The 18,030-nt window shown below is 37.7% G+C and overlaps 1 protein-coding gene across 7 annotated transcripts in view; it reads left to right on the top strand.

The window, feature by feature from the left end:
• FILIP1 (filamin A interacting protein 1) overlaps positions 1 to 18,030 on the top strand; it is a 184,776-nt gene that overhangs the window by 101,795 nt on the left and 64,951 nt on the right. For all 7 annotated transcript variants that reach the window (XR_010413677.1, XR_010413675.1, XR_010413676.1 and 4 more), the window contains exon 3: positions 12,858 to 13,031. Coding sequence is in view for 4 of the 7 variants with exons in the window: in XM_064597782.1 (XP_064453852.1) it covers positions 12,858 to 13,031 (174 nt within the window). In the remaining 3 variants the exon portion in view is untranslated. The remainder of the gene's footprint in view (positions 1 to 12,857; positions 13,032 to 18,030) is intronic.

The following is an 18,030-nucleotide window of genomic DNA, read 5'->3' as shown; positions in this document are numbered from 1 at the left end:
TGAAAAAGCAAAGTAATTGTATGAGCAGATACAATGGACTACAATTTCTCTTTGAACAAGTAGATTTGGCATTTCAAACTGAGACATGGCACAAGAAGGCCAAATATTGCCCATAAAAAGCATTTTGGCAAATCAGAAATATCGTAGAAGTTTTGTAGCTTTCTCAGGATCTCCTTTCTTTAAAAAAAGGACATACCAAGTAGGAACTCTTACAGGAATTTTGTTAAACGTCAAAGACGCACCTTTTTAAAATTAACATTTCCATTTGGGGGGTACTTATTTTTGTTTTATTTTCCTAAATCAGAGGGCTTGACTTTGGTTGCACCTTCCTTTATAGGCAATGCCTACTTTTCACATGAGTGCTAGTACAAGATGTGTTATTTAACATTCTTACTGATGCCAGGTTTTAAATAGAATACTCAGAAAAGTCTAAAAAAATGGTAAGTCATTTCTGCTACAATTTGATCTTTTGACATGGTGATGAAGGAACTGCAGACTCTAAACAGGGCAGTCCAAATTCTTGAATTAGAGAGAAAGCTGCTCCTTCAAATTACATCAACAAATAGAGCAGGAAGCTCACAAGCGCAGGACAAGCCAATATGGGGTTGCCAGTTGCCTGTTAGGTTTGTGGCTTGGGAATCACAGATATTGTTAGAAGTGGTTTTTGTAGTCAAAGGATATTGAGAGGAATGGGGATGAGGGAAACTGCCTTAGTCTTTGACTTACTGACTCAGTTTGTGGAAAGGCTTTTGGTTATGCTACTCAAGTCGATGGCAGCTGTTCCCCATCAGCCAATTTACCTTTATGAGAAAAGAAAAGAGGAAATTGCCTTTTGTTGGGCACCTACAGCATTCCAGGCATAACATTAGGCACTTCACATATATTTCATTCTCATACAGATGGGGAAACGGAAGTTCAGAGCTAACTGGCCAAAGGTTACATGGCGAGAGTAAACTGCAGAGCCACAGTTTGTCTATTTGGCTCCCAAAGGGCAGGGTAATTAACATTTGCCAAGCACTTTATACATTAGCTCCTGTAGAAGCTGTGATGTAGCTACTGCTATGCCCATTTTACAGGAGAGGAAACTGAGTTCAGAGAAGCTAACTCCCTTGTTTCAAGTCCCACTAGCAGTAGTGATCATGCATATTTCTAACTCAAGATTCCCAAGTGCATGTTCTTTCTACCACATTGCTTCTCTTGAGTTCTAGTAAAAATAAGCATTTCACTAGCTTTAAGTTTACATCAAGAGCTTGTTTAAAGAGAAAGATGAAAAACCAGCGGCTGAAAGAACCACATAGCAAAATACATCTTCAGTACACCAGAACAACTGATACTTAGAATGACAAACTGAGTTCGTGAAAAGACAGTAACTTATGTGCATTATATTCTTTTTAAGAGGAGGGGGCTTTATAATTCATTTGAGGTTGCTCCTATTCCCAAGCCCTAAAAAGGAAAAAAAAAGCCCAAAAGCCAAATCTGAAGGAACTCTATTTTAGGTGATTCAAATAAACCTCATGTATAAATTCTGTCTAGATGATGTAGTCTTACCTTGTTTGGTTGAAATATTTTCTCTTTTGAAAAAAGTCTTACTTATATTTCCCAGCCCTCACCAGACACAGGATAAAAATAAGATCAAAGAAACTAAGCTATCTTCTCCCTCTCCTGCCTCTGGCCCTCTCTGCTCTGTGGGAATGCCAGGTTCCCTGAGGTTCCTCCCATAATATGCTAGAAGTCCTCAGAGGATGACCCACACATGTTCTGCATACTCCTCTGGGCTACCATTTGGCATTTGGCATTTGCCATTTTGCCCTTGTTCTTACTCCAACCCACTTTCGTAATGATGGCTACCCTTGAAACTGACTGCTGAAAGCTCAGCCAACACCGCTGTATGTGCCCCAAAGTCTTCCTCTTCTGTTTACATCAGCTGATGTCTACTTGGAGACTACTCAGACTGATGTCTACACTGAGAGCATGATGCAAGATATAGAGAGGACTGCACCTTCCTACTTCCCCCACCCCCTTACTACTGAAGCATGATATCTTGAATTCTAATTTACCAATTCCTCCCGGTTTTATTTAGGTCTTTTATGGCCATCCCTCACCCTGAGACTCGGGCATGGATTGAGGGGGATGGGCTGGAGGGGAGTCTGAGTGACAGACACTGTGCTGCACTCAGACTCACCCTTCCCCTCTGACCCTGCTCTATTGTCCTTCAACCAACATGGTGCCCTTCCTCCCTTGGGATGAATTCTTTCCCAGGAAGAGCCTTAGTTCCTCATGCAAATAGCCCTATGGCAAGGCCACCCTGCCAGTCAACCCTCCAGACAGGATTACATCACAAGATTTTGCTCAAGTTTGAAAAATAACTTCTAGAAACAATCTAATAAGGAGACACTCATAGAAAAAAGTAAGGAGGTGAACAAAATTTAACCTAATAAGCAGAATTGTACCAGAGATGTCTGTACAGAGATGTCTGGTACCACATCTAGTATAGATGCTTTCTCTGTCCTAGGTCTCATCTAGCTGGTTTTTGCTGAAGGGATTAAATTTATGAAGCTAGATAAACAACCACAGTGAGAAAGTAATCATCTAGTTGTGCCTTAGCAAAGGCTTCTCCCATCTTTAAGGGAATTCAGCTTCTCAACTTGTTCACAGAAAGCTGGACCCTATCTGCTGGACCTGCTCATATATAGGGGTGAGGAGTTTAAAGGCTCTGCCCAAGGTCTTTATTAGCACAGAACAAAAAGCTTGTAGTCTTTTGGAATTTAAGAAATTATACACTGTAGCATCACAGCACTGCATGGGGGAACCTGTGACCTTATCTAATTTCTAATCCGGGACACAGCAGCTGTTGTACTATTAATATCCCGAAGTGTGAAAAAGAAAAAAGAAGAAAACCACATAAGTAGTGAAAATGTGCTTAAATCCATGGATGACTCTGACATACAGCTAACTAATCATAAGGAAAATATGACTGAACTTTTATAATTTATTACGTGGAATTTTACTTTTTTCTCTAAAGTGGCGATCTCTAAATAAAGAATTGGGAATGGTTTTTCTTTTCTTATTCCAATTATTTTGGGGGCAAACAAGGTACTTTTAATTTTTTTAAAACTGTGGTAAAATATACACAAGGTAAAATTGACCATTTTAACCATTTTTAAGTACACAGTTCATTGGCATTAAATGTATACACCTTGTTACACACCATCACCATCCATTCCCCGAACTTTTTTCATCTTCCAAACCTGAAACTCTGTCCCCATTAAACAACTCTGTCTTCCCTTCCCCCCTCTGACCCTGATAAGCACCATTCGACTTTCTGTCTCTATGAATGTGACTATTCTAAATACCTCATTTCAGTGGAATCATATATTTGTCCTTGTGTGACTGGCTTATTTCACTTTGCATAATGTCCTCAAGGTTCATCCATGTTGTAGCATGTGTCAGAATTTCCTTCCTTTTAAATGCATTGTGTGCATATACCACATTTTGTTTACCCATTCATCTGTCAATGGATACTTGGGTTGTATCTACCTTTTGGCTATTGCCAATAATGTTGCTATGAACATGAGTGTCCCTGTCTTCAATTCTTTTGGGTACGTACCCAGAAATGGAATTGCTGGGTCATATGGTAATCTACTTTTAATTTTTTGAGGAACCACCATACTGTTTTCTATAGTGGCTAAAATATTTTACATTTTTATCCGCAGGGCACAATGTTTTAAATTTTTCCACATCCTTGCCAATATTTGTTATTTCCTGTGTTTTAGATGATAGCCATCCCAGTGGGTATGAAGTCGTGTCTGACTGTAGTTTTGATTTACATTTCCCTAATGACTAGTAACACTGAGCACATTTTCAAGTGCTTGGTGGCCATTTGTACATCTTCTTTAGAGAGACGTCTATTTAAGTCCTTTGTCCAATTTTTAAATTTTGTTTTTTTGTTGTTGAGTTGTAGGCATTTTTTGTATATTCTGGATATTAATCTCTTAATAGATAATCAGATATATTATTTGCAAATACTTTCTCCCATCCTGTGAGTTGCTTTTCACTCTGTTGATTGTGTTCTTTGATACTGAAGTTTTAAATTTTGATGCATTTCACTGAGCTATTTTTTTTTGCTGTTGTCATGCTTTTGGTGTGTCACATGTAAGAAATCATTGTCAAATCCAATATCATGAAGTTTTCCCCTTATATTTTCTTCTAAAAGTTTGAGCTCTTCCATCTAGGTCTCTAATCGTTTTGAATTGATTTTTATATATGGTGTAAGATAATGGTCCAACTTCATTCTTTTGCATACAAATATTCAGTTTTTCCAACATCATTTGTTGAAAAAACTGTCCTTCCTCCATTGAGTGGTATTGGCATTCTTATTGAAGATCATGTGACCATTTGTGAGGATTTATTTGTGTGCTCTCAATTCTATTCTACTGGTCTACATGTCTGTATTTATGCCAGTACCACAGTGTTGTTGTTTTTTGTTTTTTAAAGATTTTATTTATTTATTTGAGAGAGAGAATGAGAGAGAGAGCACATGAGAGGGGGGAGGGTCAGAGGGAGAAGCAGACCCCCCGCTGAGCAGGGAGCCCGATGCGGGACTCGATCCCGGGACTCCGGGATCATGACCTGAGCCGAAGGCAGTCGCCCAACCAACTGAGCCACCCAGGCGCCCCGTACCACAGTGTTTTGATTACTGTAGCTTCCTAGTAAGTTTTGAAATCAGAAAGTCTGGAACCTCCACTTTGTTCTTTTTCAATATTATTTTGACTCTTTGGTCCCTCTGCATTTTAGGATGGATTTTTCTATTTCTGCAAAAAACATCATTGGGATTTTATTTTTTAAAAATTCAAGCTATTATGTTGATAATAACAGCAAGTTTTAACATGAAAATAGCATCTGCTTTTAACATTTTAATGAAATATTTCTTTTGGATGATTTTCTGTCTGAAATGCTAGAAAGGAGTAATCTTTAATAAACATGGGTATAGAGACTTTTAGGCACTATTGACCATATATTTATGGAAAGAAATTTCTCCAGAGAAACCAAAAGACACATTTTTAGCCCCAATGGCCCTTTAAACTAACCATGTTTGAATCCTCTCCTTGTATGTTGTTGTGTTACTAATCATGTTAACTTTGTGTTCTAAAATTCAGGAGAAAAAATGGATTTAATTTCTGTAGTAATAGCTAATATCATCATAATTACATAGCTTTTTTCTTTCAATATATTTATAGTATTTGTATTTACCTAACAAGAGTAAATAGTATAATTCAATTTGTATGAGATTTAAAGATAGTCCATTTCCTGTTGCAACATTCTGGTAAAAAGTACTGTTTTCCCTTATTCCGTTTACATATTTTCTTTTTGCAATAAACTTAAGAAGAACAAAGTGACTCCTAAATTATAGACAAAAATGTCAGATGAAAGAGTAGAAGTTTACAAAATGTAATTAATTGTTTAACTCTTTTAAACGAGGCTAAGTAAAGTTGTTCTGAGATTTTCAGTGCCAGTTTATGCCTTTCTGACTTCACATCATTTAATTTTACTTTTTTATTTGAACAAATATTTACTGAGTTCCTATCACATGAGCAAGCATTCTTTTAGTAGGTACTGTAGATACATCTTTGTCCTCAAAGCAGCTCACAGCCTAAGGAAGAAAGACAAGTAAACCAATAAATTACCTTATTTAAATAGAAACAGAACATTGAATGGAGTTGCCAAAATAGGAAAGCATTAACAGAATGGGTATGTGTTGGTCATCCAAGACCATCTTTTCTAGGGTTCCTTGGCTCACTGCAGCAACAGGACCATACTTAGGTAGTTAATGAAATAATACAAAGAAGCAAGAGTGTTTAGGAACTTTTAAATCCTAAATATTAAAGTAAATATTTAAATTGTATTAATTTTTGAAAAATTTTTAAATTACTTCCCACTCACCCCAAGTCTTCAACTAATTGTAGTGCTTCAGGAAGCTATAATTTCTTTAGCTTGATTTTACCCTGTCCTCCCAGAATCATATACATACCCATTTTAGAAGTGTGGAAAAATCTATGTCACATGTGCGTAAGAACTAAGCATTGTTTCTGAATCATTATGGGTTTTCCCAAAGATTGAAAAATCCCACAAGTTTAAAATATAGTTGAAATTGTCACCAGGCATAATCAATAATGGCATTTTGCCTTTAAAGAAAGCTAAGTTTTAGAAACACTGTCACTGAAATTCAGTACTTGAGTATAGTAAGCCTCCTATGGCTGCCAATAGCTAGATACAGGGACATTTTGGGATATCTAGTCTCCTGTCCACTCCTGTCCACCACTTTGTCCTAGGATGACCAACTCATCCCAATGTGCCTGGGACTGTTCTGATTTTCAAAAGTCTAGCTTTGTGGGGCCCATCTCCTTTAATCCTAGGCAAACTGGGATAATTAGTTATCCTCATTTCCCAGAACTGGCAAACACTTCCAATGGTTTCCAGGGACTCCCCTGGTTTAGGTTGCTGGTGTGAAGTGATCATGATTCCTTGGTGAAGAAGGATCATTGCAACTGATAACAGCGAAAACATGAGAAACCACTGGGTCAAGCAAGTGCCTAAGAAGTAGACCACCCTGCCTGGAAGCTTGAGCTAACATAGCAGATGTTTTAAGTGGTTTAGTGTTGAATTGGCCTATCTGTCCTAAAGCAGTGGTTTCTAAGTGCAGCTGTGCTTTAAAATCACCTGCAGAGGTATTTTATTTTATTCCACTATAATTGATGTACAGTGTTATATTAATTTCAGGTGTACAATATAGTGATTCAACCATTCTATACATTATTCAGTGCTTATCAAGATAAGTATACTCTTAATCCCTTTGACCTATTTTACCCACTCCCCCACTCCCTTCCCCGCTGGTGACTATCATCAGTTTGTTCTCTATAGTTAAGAGTCCGTTTTTCGTTTGTCTCTTTTTTCCCTTGTTCATTTGTTTTGTTTCTTAAATTCCACACGAGTGAAATCATATGGTATTTGTCTTTCTCTGACTGACTTATTTCGCTTAGCATTAGACTCTCTAGATCCATTCATATTGTTGCAAACGGCAAGATTTCATTCTTTTTATGGCTGAATAATATTCCATTGTGTGTGTGTGTATGTGTGTAGCATGCCTTTTTTTTTTTTTTTTTAAGTAGACTCCATGCCCAATATGGGGCTTGAACTCAGACCCTGAGATCAAGAATTGGGTGCTCTACCAACTGAGCCAGCCAGGTGCCCCTATATACCATACTTCTTTATCCATTCTTCTATTGATGGACACTTAGGCTGCTTCCATAGTTTGGCTATTGCAAATAATGCTGTAATAAACATAGGGATGCATATATCCTTTTGAATTAATGTTTTTATATTTTGGGGGTAAATACCCAGGAGTGTGATTAATAGATCATAGGGTAGTTCTGTTTTTAACTCTTTGAGGAAATTCCATACTGTTTTTCCACAGTGGCTGCACAGTTTGCATTCTTACCAATAGTTCATGAGGGTTCGTTTTTCTCCACATCTTTGCCAACACTTGTTGTTCCTTGTGTTGTTGATTTTAGCCATTCTGACATATATGAGGTGATATCTGACTGTAATTTTGATTTACATTTCCCTGATGATGAGTGATGTTGAATCTTTTTGTATGCCTACTGGCTATCCAGATTTCTTCTTCGGAGAAATGTCTGTTCATGTCTCCTGCCAATTTTTTAATTGGATTATTTGTGTTTTGGGTGTTGAGATGTATCAGTTCTTTGTATATCTTGGATACTAACCCTTTATTGGATTTATCATTTGCAAATATCTTCTCCCATTCAGTAGGTTGCCTCTTAGTTTTGTTGATTGTTTCCTTCACTGTGCAGAAGTTTTCATTATGATGTAGTCCTAATAGTTTATTTTTGCTCTTGTTTCCCTTGCCCCAGGAGACATATCTAGAAAGACGTTATTATGGCCAATGTCAGAGAAATGATTGCCTGTGCTCTCTTCTAGGATTTTTATGGTCTTAGGTCTCATGTTTATGTCTTTAATCCATTTTGAGTTTATTTTTGTGTATGGTATAAGAAAGTAGTCCAATCTCATTTTTTTGCATATACTTGTCCAGTTCTCCCAACATCATTTGTTGAAGAGACTGGCTTTTTCCCATTGCATATTCTTGCCTTCTTTATTGTAGATTAATTGACCATATAAGTGGGGGTTTATTTCTGGGTTCTCAACTCTGTTCCATTGATCTATGTGTCCATTTTTGTGCCAGTACTATACTGTTTTGATTACTACAGCTGTGTAGTCTATCTTGAAATCTGGGATTGTGATACCTCCAGTTTTGTTCTTCTTTTTCAAGATTGCTTTGGCTATTCTGGGTCTTTTGTGGTTCCATATACATTTTAGAATTTTTTGTTCTAGTTTTGTGAAAAATGCTGTTGATATTTTGATAATGATTGAATTAAATCTGTAAATTTCTTTGGGTAGTATGGACATTTTAATAACATTTGTTTTACCAATCCATGAGCATGGAATATCTTTCCATTTGTTTGGGTCATCTTCAATTTCTCCATCAATGTTTTATAGTTTTCAGAGTACAAGTCTTTCATTTCCTTGGTTACGTTTATTCCTAGGTCTTGTATTATTTTTGGTGCAATTATAAACGGGATTGTTTTCTTAATTTCTCTTTCTGCTACCTCATTATTACTATATAGAAATGTGACAAATTTCTGAATATTGATTTTGTATCCTGAATTCAATGTAATTGTTCTATCTGGTAGTTTTTTGATGGAGTCTTTAGGGTTTTCTATCTGTAGTATGTCATCTGCAAAGAGTGAAAGTTTTACTTCTTTACCAGTTTGAATGCCTTTTATTTAATTTCTTATCTGATTGCTGTGGCTAGGACTTCCAGTACTATGTTGAATAAAAGTAGTGAGAGTGTACATCCTTCTCTTGTTCTGATCTTAGGGGGAAAGCTCTCAATTTTTCCCCATTGAGTATGATTTTAGCTGTGGGTCTTGCAGAGATTTTAAATCACATGTCCTGGACTGCACCAACACACTTGTTGATTCAGAGTTTGTACGTTTTTAACAGGGTAAATGATCTTTCTACCACACAAACCTGACCATGTCACTGTCCTGCTGCTTAAAAATTTCAAGGCTTCTTGCGGTTCCATGAGAAAATGCAAACTCACTACCTGGCTTACAAGGCTTTTCATGAGTTGCCCATTATTTATCACTCCAGCCTCATGTTTTCCAGCCCATGCATCTACATCTGTTTGGCTTTTGCCTACAGTTTTTCCTTGGCCAAGAACACTCTTACCCTAGTTCCCCTCTTTCTCTGGCTCAGGTACTCATAATATGAGATTTTTGGGTCACTTCCTCTGTGAAGCCTTTTCCTTAGCTTATATTCAAGTCAAGTGTATTTTTAGATGGAGTTCTTAGCCCCCTGTATCTCCTCCATCCTAAGACTTATCATGTCAATGCCTTTCAATTATTTGTTCATATCCTTCCAGGTTTAATCTCTGATGACGCAGTTATAGCTCCAATACTGAACACAATGCATTGCCCAAAGTGAATGTGCACAAATATTTATTGAATGAATGATTGGATTTAACTCTTTTTTTTTTTTTTTTAACTATGCCACCTGTTTGTGGCTCTACCTGTTTTGCGTCTCATTCTGCCCCCTAGCCCGCTCCCCCCTGCCCCCCGCCAGTTCCCTGCTCTCCCAGCAAAGCCCAGAAACCCTCTGTTGACTTTTTAAGATTAATCACACACTCACCTGTTGGCCCTGGGCTTTGCAGAGTAGCTCTTTGCTGCCCCCATATGTTTTTAATCAGTTCCTTCTGTAGCCAGTTGAGACAACCCCTTGCTCCATCTGGTGCAGTTACAGTTCTGCAGGGACATCTTTGTTCTTGGCTTCCATATGTCTCCCTTGGCACAAAGAGGAACTTATAGGATGGAAGAGAAGATGTGACCCCCTCTGTGTCTGTTTTTATACCCTAATCTCATATTTATTCTCCTTCATCATCAGGACTAAATAAATTGAACAATTTGATTTAGTCCCTTCCTCCTCTGACCCCTTTCTCTCTCTTTTCTAGAGTCCTCTTCAAAGTATTCTCCCCTCTGGGTCCTTTTACATATATATAAATACATTGGTCTATTTAGCACCGCTGCAGCACCCTAAGAATTTAACTACTTGCTTCTGATGAAATTTCTGTGTGAAAACAGTAATGTTTAAGGACAGGAACCTTCTTACATCTTGTATTTCATTCTTTTATATAAAAATTAAGAAGTTTTGGGGCGCCTGGGTGCCACAGTGGTTAAGAAGCTTGGTTTTGGCTCAGGTCGTGATCTCAGAGCCCTGAGATGGAACCCACGGCGGGCTCTGTGTTCAGCATGGAGTCTGCTCAAGTTTCTCCCTCCTTCTCCCTCTGCCCCTCCCCCTGCACATACACTGTCTCTCTTCAATAAATAAATAAATCTTTAAAAAAAATTAAGAAGTTTCTTAAAATGGGGATGTAAAGTGGTTTTATCCCCAAAACGTAGGACCTTATTTACATACATTAAATCATATAAAATAGTTAAAAAATTTATTGTGATTATGGTCATTTCATTAACTCATGGATTAAACAGACACCATAATAATAATGATTGATTTACTATATTAAACTACTTTAAATAGTAGTGATTTATAGGCAACATTTGTATTCCTTCAGGATTATTATTATAGCAATTAAAAAGCTTTTAGTAAGCTCATGATGAATAGTGTGATTCTAAATATATAATGCCCAGTGTTATACCACCATAGCCTCTTTTTCTTTGGTAATTAGTGTCTAGAGTAATTAAACTAAGAATGAAATGTGTGGTATATGTAGCATATCACAGTTAATACAACTCAAGCATAAGCACATTTTTAGGGAGAGAAGAAAAAAGTGTTTCATATCAGTTGGAACAGAAGAAACTATTATCTTCTAAGAGGATTAAGAAGATTTGGTCAAGAAGATAGATACCAATAATATTTACATGCTTTAAAACCACATAGCTTAAACTTTTGAACTGAAATAGCTACCTATTTACATTTCTAAAAGCTCCTTATTTATATTATTTGCCTGAAAACCAATAACCAATGACAGACCTTAGGCTCCTTCAGTACAGGGCCACCATTTACAGAATGGAGTTATACCTTGCACAAGAGGGTGCCTGGGAGATGGGATAGATAGGGGTTGAAATATAGCCCTTTCTTTTCTTGCTAGGTAAGCTGCACTCTGACTCAGGCTGTATCTCCCAGAGGAAGTAGACACCTTTTTCTAAACTGCACAAAGATACTGTACAGGATAGCCTGGTACTGTATCTATGCTTAAGTTCTTTCATTCTATGTGGAAACACATTGCTTTTCCATTAAATTATTTTCTGACTTTAACTTTCTTGCTAATTCCAAACTACTAGTTACTTCAAAATTAGTATTTTCCAATTTTTGTCTTGAAATGAGCACATATAAATGTGGCAGAGACAACATGGGGAAAATCTGCAAATTCCAGTCTATTGACGTTTCCATAATAGTCTTTAGCCATCTGGAATTAGATTAATTTTGAGACTATGAAAAAGCAATAAAAGTGAGAAACCTCAAGAAAGAGAAACTTTTTTTTTAAAAGATTTTATTTATTTATTCGTGACAGACAGAGAGAGAGAGAGAGAGGCAGAGGGAGAAGCAGGCTCCCCGCAGAGCAGGGAGCCCGATGCGGGACTCGATCCCGGGACCCTGGGATCATGACCTGAGCCGAAGGCAGACGCTTAACCATCTGAGCCACCCAGGTGCCCCAAGAAAGAGAAACTTTATAATGCTCCTGTCTTGAGACTAACTAGTTAGCTCCTTTGTTTAGAATACCATGACAATGAGCCAGGTTTATAATTTCAAACCCATAGTTAGCGTAACACAGGGGAAAACTCTATTCTATTGCCATAGACTGCAACTCTTGCCCACCAGTTTGTTCTTTGGTATAAGTTGGCATGAGGTCCGGATACTTCATACCCATCACCATTACTGGAAAAAACAAGTATATGACCAGATGGGGGTACATTTACCAAATGTCAGCTCCATCATAAATAGAAAATTCATCACTACTAACCAGTAGAAAATACATCCAGATGTATTTGCATTATGTGATGAGATCCATAGTCAATATGATATAAAACCTATAATCATGTGGTTTTCTCAAGAACTCAACAAAGTCCTGGAGTTTTGCTGAGAAACCAAAAGAACAACACTGACCCCACCAATTTGGCTCATGTGATTGGTAGTCTGGATGTTACAGGAGTTAAATTTCACCTTTATTGTGAATGTCTTAGATCAAAAAGCCCAGTCCAGCACCATGTGAGTTCCCAACCATGTGTTTCTGTATAAAATGAATCACTTGATGGGAAACAGGAACTCACTAATAAAGGCTGCTTTTGTTAATTACACATAGAGTTATAACTAGAATGGGGAAACCAGATTTGAATACTTCTTTGAGAGCATAAATAGAAAACTAGAAAACTTTAAATTGTCCTTGACCTTATTTACAGTGAAATGGGGAAGTATCCCAGGTCCTCCTGATTCAAAAGCACTCAGAATCTTTTCTACTTAGATAAAGCAATTTTTATGTAGTTAATATTAGCACAAATCTGTTTTCTGCTTGCCTGCTTCCTAGCAACCTGAAGCAGAGTATCTGCTTGCCAATCTGCTTCTGATAAAAAATAAGAACAAAATACCCAGTGAATTTGCCAATAGTCCCGAAGAGATGGGGATGTGTTCAATAAGCTTTGTGTTGATTTTGTGAGTCTGGCATGTGATTTATGTTGTCAACCGTCTGACCTTGCCGCACTCTACCACAGGCCAGGGAGGATGTGATCCACATGCTGAAGACAGAGAAAACCAAGCCTGAGGTTCTGGAGGCTCATTATGGGTCTGCAGAGCCAGAAAAAGTGCTGCGAGTCCTGCACCGAGACGCCATCCTAGCCCAGGAGAAGTCTATAGGAGAAGATGTATATGAGAAACCGATTTCAGAGGTAAAAATATGACATCAACAAGTTCCCGTATATAAGGGTACCTCAGAGTGATGGCTTCACGTTTTCTATTTTACATGCTTTAACATTTTCTTTCAAAGGCAAAATTTTTATGATACACTAGTATAGAATTAAAGTGTAATTAAATAAATTATATGAATTTACAATGTAATATGAATTACATGAATTATAGTGGATGCATTGCAATGATAAGAATTTTAGAAGCATTTCCTTAAATATACTTAAAGCCTGAAACATATTTCTCATGTGATTACGCTAATTACATGCTCTTGCAGTCTGTTATTCTTTTATTTCTCTAGGAGATGATGTGTGTAAAAATTTGAAGTGCTCATCAGTTTTGGCATTGAGTTGTCAGGATCATTATTAAATTGGTAACCTAAAATTAGATTGATTATTGATATTGTATTGATGGACATTTATTTTATTATTGATATTTACAAAGGGACTGTATGTTAGTATCTCACAGACTCTGTCATAGTTAAAATGGTCTCATGTGAGTAGCTAAAATGCAGTGGTTGAGGCAAAATCCCAATGAAATGCTTAGGACAATTCTTTAAGATGCAATCTAATAGGGCTATATTTAATCATTTTTATATAAGATTGTGTTAGGAACTATTTACTATTGTTATTAATTTCCCATGATACTACATGTTAAAAGTATTCTCATGTTGTAGTAGAAGTTTGAGGCTAAATTAGGGAAATAGTTGCTAGATCTAGCCATACTGACTTGAGAATTCATGTAAAAAAAATGCAGAGATATGAAATTAGCATCATAAATGAAGAAAAAGAACACAGAAATTAAAAGTGAAGCTATCTATTATAATATAAAAGATAATAATATAATATAAAAGATAATATCTTATGTGATGCCTTTGTAGAAGCTCAGTTTGACAGATCTCAGATAAGATCCGCTTGAGATATTATTCACAGCAGACTGATGGTCCCGTAATTACCCTAATTTCTGCAGCAAGGATAAGCTGGAGCTCGTTTTAATCTTTGCCTAAAATGTTAAGAAATGATTTATGATGGGATGCAGTCAAATGACAGGATCCACTTCCATGTCTGAGAGCCACGGTTACCAGCTGCATATGGCTTTGGGCAGGTCACTTCAGCTCTCTAAGCTTATTTCCTTCTCTGTCAGGTGGGAGTAACAACAGTGTGTATCTCCTAGAGTTGTTGTAAAGATTAAATGAAGCAATGTCTGTAAAGCTCTTAACACAGTGTCTGGTACATACTGAGTACTCAACAAATACTATCCATTAGCATTTGCCGGGATTTGAGCAGTGATATTCACTCACACCTATAATTAGTTCCAAACTTGGAGGGGTTTGAGGCGTGAAAGACATAATGAGGTCAAAATATTCATTAAATATTCTTACGATAACCCCCTGGATTGGAGAACTCAGTTTGGATATCATTTAAGTTTCCTAATTCTTTTCTCCCAAGTTAGAGCTTGGGATAACACCTCAAAGGAGAGGTAGGTCTGAAAGCACACACACTTACCCAAAAGCACTGCCTCTAACCCAGTGAGTTCTATGGAAAGTACACAAAGAAGGAGTTTCTGACCTACCGTCAGAAAGTAGGCCTAACCCAAGGGTTCCTATCTTGTGGGCAGAAGAGCAGAGCAGAGCAGAAAACACCCACCCTGTGGGTGGTCCTTTTAGAACTGGCTTAGCTGGACAAGCTTTTTGGTTTCTTTCTCCCCTCAACTCACAATCTAAAGAGTTATTCCTCACTTGGGGAGGAGTGAGTGAAGAGGTAGAGAGAAAGACAGAGGCTACTTTTCCCAATTCTGACAAAATGGTAAGGTCCCGCTTTGTGGGAAAAATAGAATGCTAGAAGGAGAAAAGATTTATCTTCTACCATGTACAAATTTGGGGTCTCCTAACCTTTCGGATTTAACAATCAAGTTGTTGTTACCCAGGAGCAGGAGTCCTTCTTCCAACTTCATGAGGGACGATCCCAATACAATCACTGTTCCATTAGCCTCCTGGGACCATGAGCGGATAGTCTAGCTCTTATTCTTAGAAGCCATGCTGCATCTCAAGCCCCAAAATCACTGCTCATTTTAATTTCCGTACCAAATTAGGCCCAGCTAGGTTATCCAATAGAACTCACCAGAGGTTAAGCAATGAACCCCATGTGGTGGACCCCCTCTGCCTTGCCAAATATCTGGGGAGAAATTAAGCAGCAAATATTAAATCCCCCTGAGCTTCTTTGTGAATTAAAATCCAGGATATGAAAGTTCATAATTCTTAAGTAAAATTCCAAAGAAATCAAGGTTTCAGTGTCTTTCCTTCCCAAATTCTTATTCTGCTTAGCCTTAGCCAGAAGAATCTTAATCTTAAGCATTTTCAAAGTTTAACTAATATATCCTAAAGTCCCCCTATTCCCCTTTAATTGAAGAGTCTAAAGAATTATTAGAACACATGAAAATATCATAATACCAACCTTACATGCATAAGTATTAAAAATACAAGAAAATCCTCAGTTCCATAGTCAGTTTATCTCAAGCAAAATGACTCAGCATAATGCAGGCCCATGTTACTCTTAGCAAGACCAAAGTAGAGACTTAGGCGATGTCTAAGGGAAGGAAGGCAGGTAGAGAAAATCCTTTAACTACAACAGGATTCTAGTCAGTCTGGGGCAGTTAACCTTCTGTGTTCTGTATTATATGGTCTCCCTCAGTGATAGAAGTAAAATCAAGGAGTTATGAGCCTGCCAAGAGGATCCTTTGTATAAGACAAATCTTATCTACGTTTATGTCCTTGGGTTGGATAATCCTCACTGACAGATCTTTTCTCATCTCACTATATCCATATTTGAACTGTTTATGTTACTCTCCTGCCTGAATCCCCTGATGTTTGACTCATCTTTCCTTCAAACTCTACATCTCCAAGATTCTCAAGCGTGTTCACTCAGGGCCCATCTATTTTAGCTGACACCCTGAAACTCACCAAATAATGCGTCAAATGTTCTACCTTAATCTTCTCAGAATTTAATTCTTAAATCTGTCTATATTTTATGTATCCACTTCGAATAGCTGTTGCAGTCTTCAAGAGAATGGCTCCCAACTGATCTCATGGAGAACTATCAGCAGTTTTACAGCACATTCCTCAGACATTTTCTGGATTCCAACACTTTTTGTGGGGGGACTCACATTGTTCTGTTCTCTGTGCTCACCTATCTCTACCTCCTCTGGTCACTCATTTTGATTCAAATAATGACTAAAATATCTCCCTTCTTTATAGCCCTATCTTTTATAGCACTTAGATCCATTTCTCTCTTGTGTATTCCAGTTTGGTCTTTAAGTCTTTTTTTTCCTCTTTAGTAGACTTAGATTTAGATTTAGATTCAGTAGATCTGTCTCTTCACAAATCCCTTAATACTTCTCCAGTTAGCCTTCTGCTGATAACAGCTAAAAGCACTTCCTCAACCATGATTCTTTTGTCTAAAACATGCTGAAATTTCTCTCCATCTCAAGTCCTTAAACCTCTTCTCCATCAACTTGATTTAGTAGAATAAGACTTCCAGGTATACTCTCCTTTTGGCCTTCAGTGTTATGATGATTTCATTTCAGTTTCCTTCCACCTCGGTCCAAGTGGGAGCTGTATTTCTAAAGTAACAGGTTCCCATTTCACTTTCACTATTCATTAATAAAAGCAACTATTCCTCTATGGTTGAGCCACAGTTTGGATCCTGAAAATCAAAAGTCATGGACACAGTGTACATGATTAATGAATCAACAGAGCCCATAGTTATGGGAGGTGGTCTTCAGAGCCTCTAGACAAGCCACATAGATCCAAGAGAGAGCTTAGCCCACCTAAGTTCTCTCCTGGGAGCTCTATGTAGTTCCAAACAAAATAATAAGAAACAGGGTCTCATACAGCTGATCTCTTGCTATGTAGGTTGGTTCTTACATCTAGAATTTAAAATTGAAAGCTAGATCCTCACACATGAATGCTTTATTGCTAAAAAGGAATTTGCTACTTCTGCAATTTAAAGGCTGGGCCTGCAGTTCTGTGTGAAAAACAGTGTGCACACCAGCGTCTTGGCACTCTTTCAGTGTGTTACAAGACAAAAAGATGTCTTCCTGATTATGTAATCAGTGTTGGGGTCAAGCTATGCTAGTGTAGGTGAGGGGAACATAGCCCACTGAGACCCCAGCAACTGCTCCAGTGGGCTAGCCCCAGGACTGTAGCTGCTGAGAACAATCAATCTCAAAGACCCATGTGGACAGGACATACTAAAGCTAATGTCTACCTTCTACCTAGGCTGACTCAGAACACGTCATATCAACATAAGCTGTTTTTCTCCACATGCCCTCACAATGTCTATTTTTCTGAATATCTTAGCTATTCAGTTAATAATGTCCCCATCTTCCCCTCCAGAGTTCCTTGAAGGGAACTGCAGGAGTTGGATAGATGAGTTAAAGCATTTAGTTTTATTATTGGTCTGAATAGACAAATGAATACCACCAGACTTTCTATTGCTTTCCCTCCTAGACTTTGGAGAAACCACTTGAAGGAGAGTTTGGGCCTTCAGAGCACAGTGTACCATTTTATGGCAGGCAGAGTCAAAAAATAAGAAATGAAAAGGCTGAGCTGCTTATGCCTAGTTCCCTAACCCAAATATAACTTTCTTTTTTCTTTTTTCAATTTTTTTATTCTGTTATGTTAATCACCATACATTATATCATTAGTTTTTGATGTAGTGTTCCATGATTCATTGTTTGCACATAACACCCAGTGCTCCATTCAGAATGTGCCCTCCTTAATACCCATCACCAGGCCAACCTATCCCCCCACCCCCCTCCCCTCTAGAACCTTCAGTTTGTTTTTCAGAGTCCATAGTCTCTCATGGTTCGTCTCCCCCTCCGATTTCCCCCCCTTCATTCTTCCCCTCCTGCTATCTTCTTTTTTTTTTTAACATATAATGTATTATTTGTTTCTTTTTCCTTTCCCTTATGTTCATCTGTTTT

The sequence above is a fragment of the Mirounga angustirostris genome, unplaced genomic scaffold (assembly GCF_029215605.1).
Source record: "Mirounga angustirostris isolate CCGP_5_RB_7025 unplaced genomic scaffold, mMirAng1.0.hap1 SCAF_8, whole genome shotgun sequence".
In the NCBI taxonomy this organism is placed as follows: Eukaryota; Metazoa; Chordata; class Mammalia; order Carnivora; family Phocidae; genus Mirounga; species Mirounga angustirostris.
The sequence above is the reverse complement of the archived record's forward strand: the minus strand, read 5'-3'. Positions and strand labels throughout refer to the sequence as shown.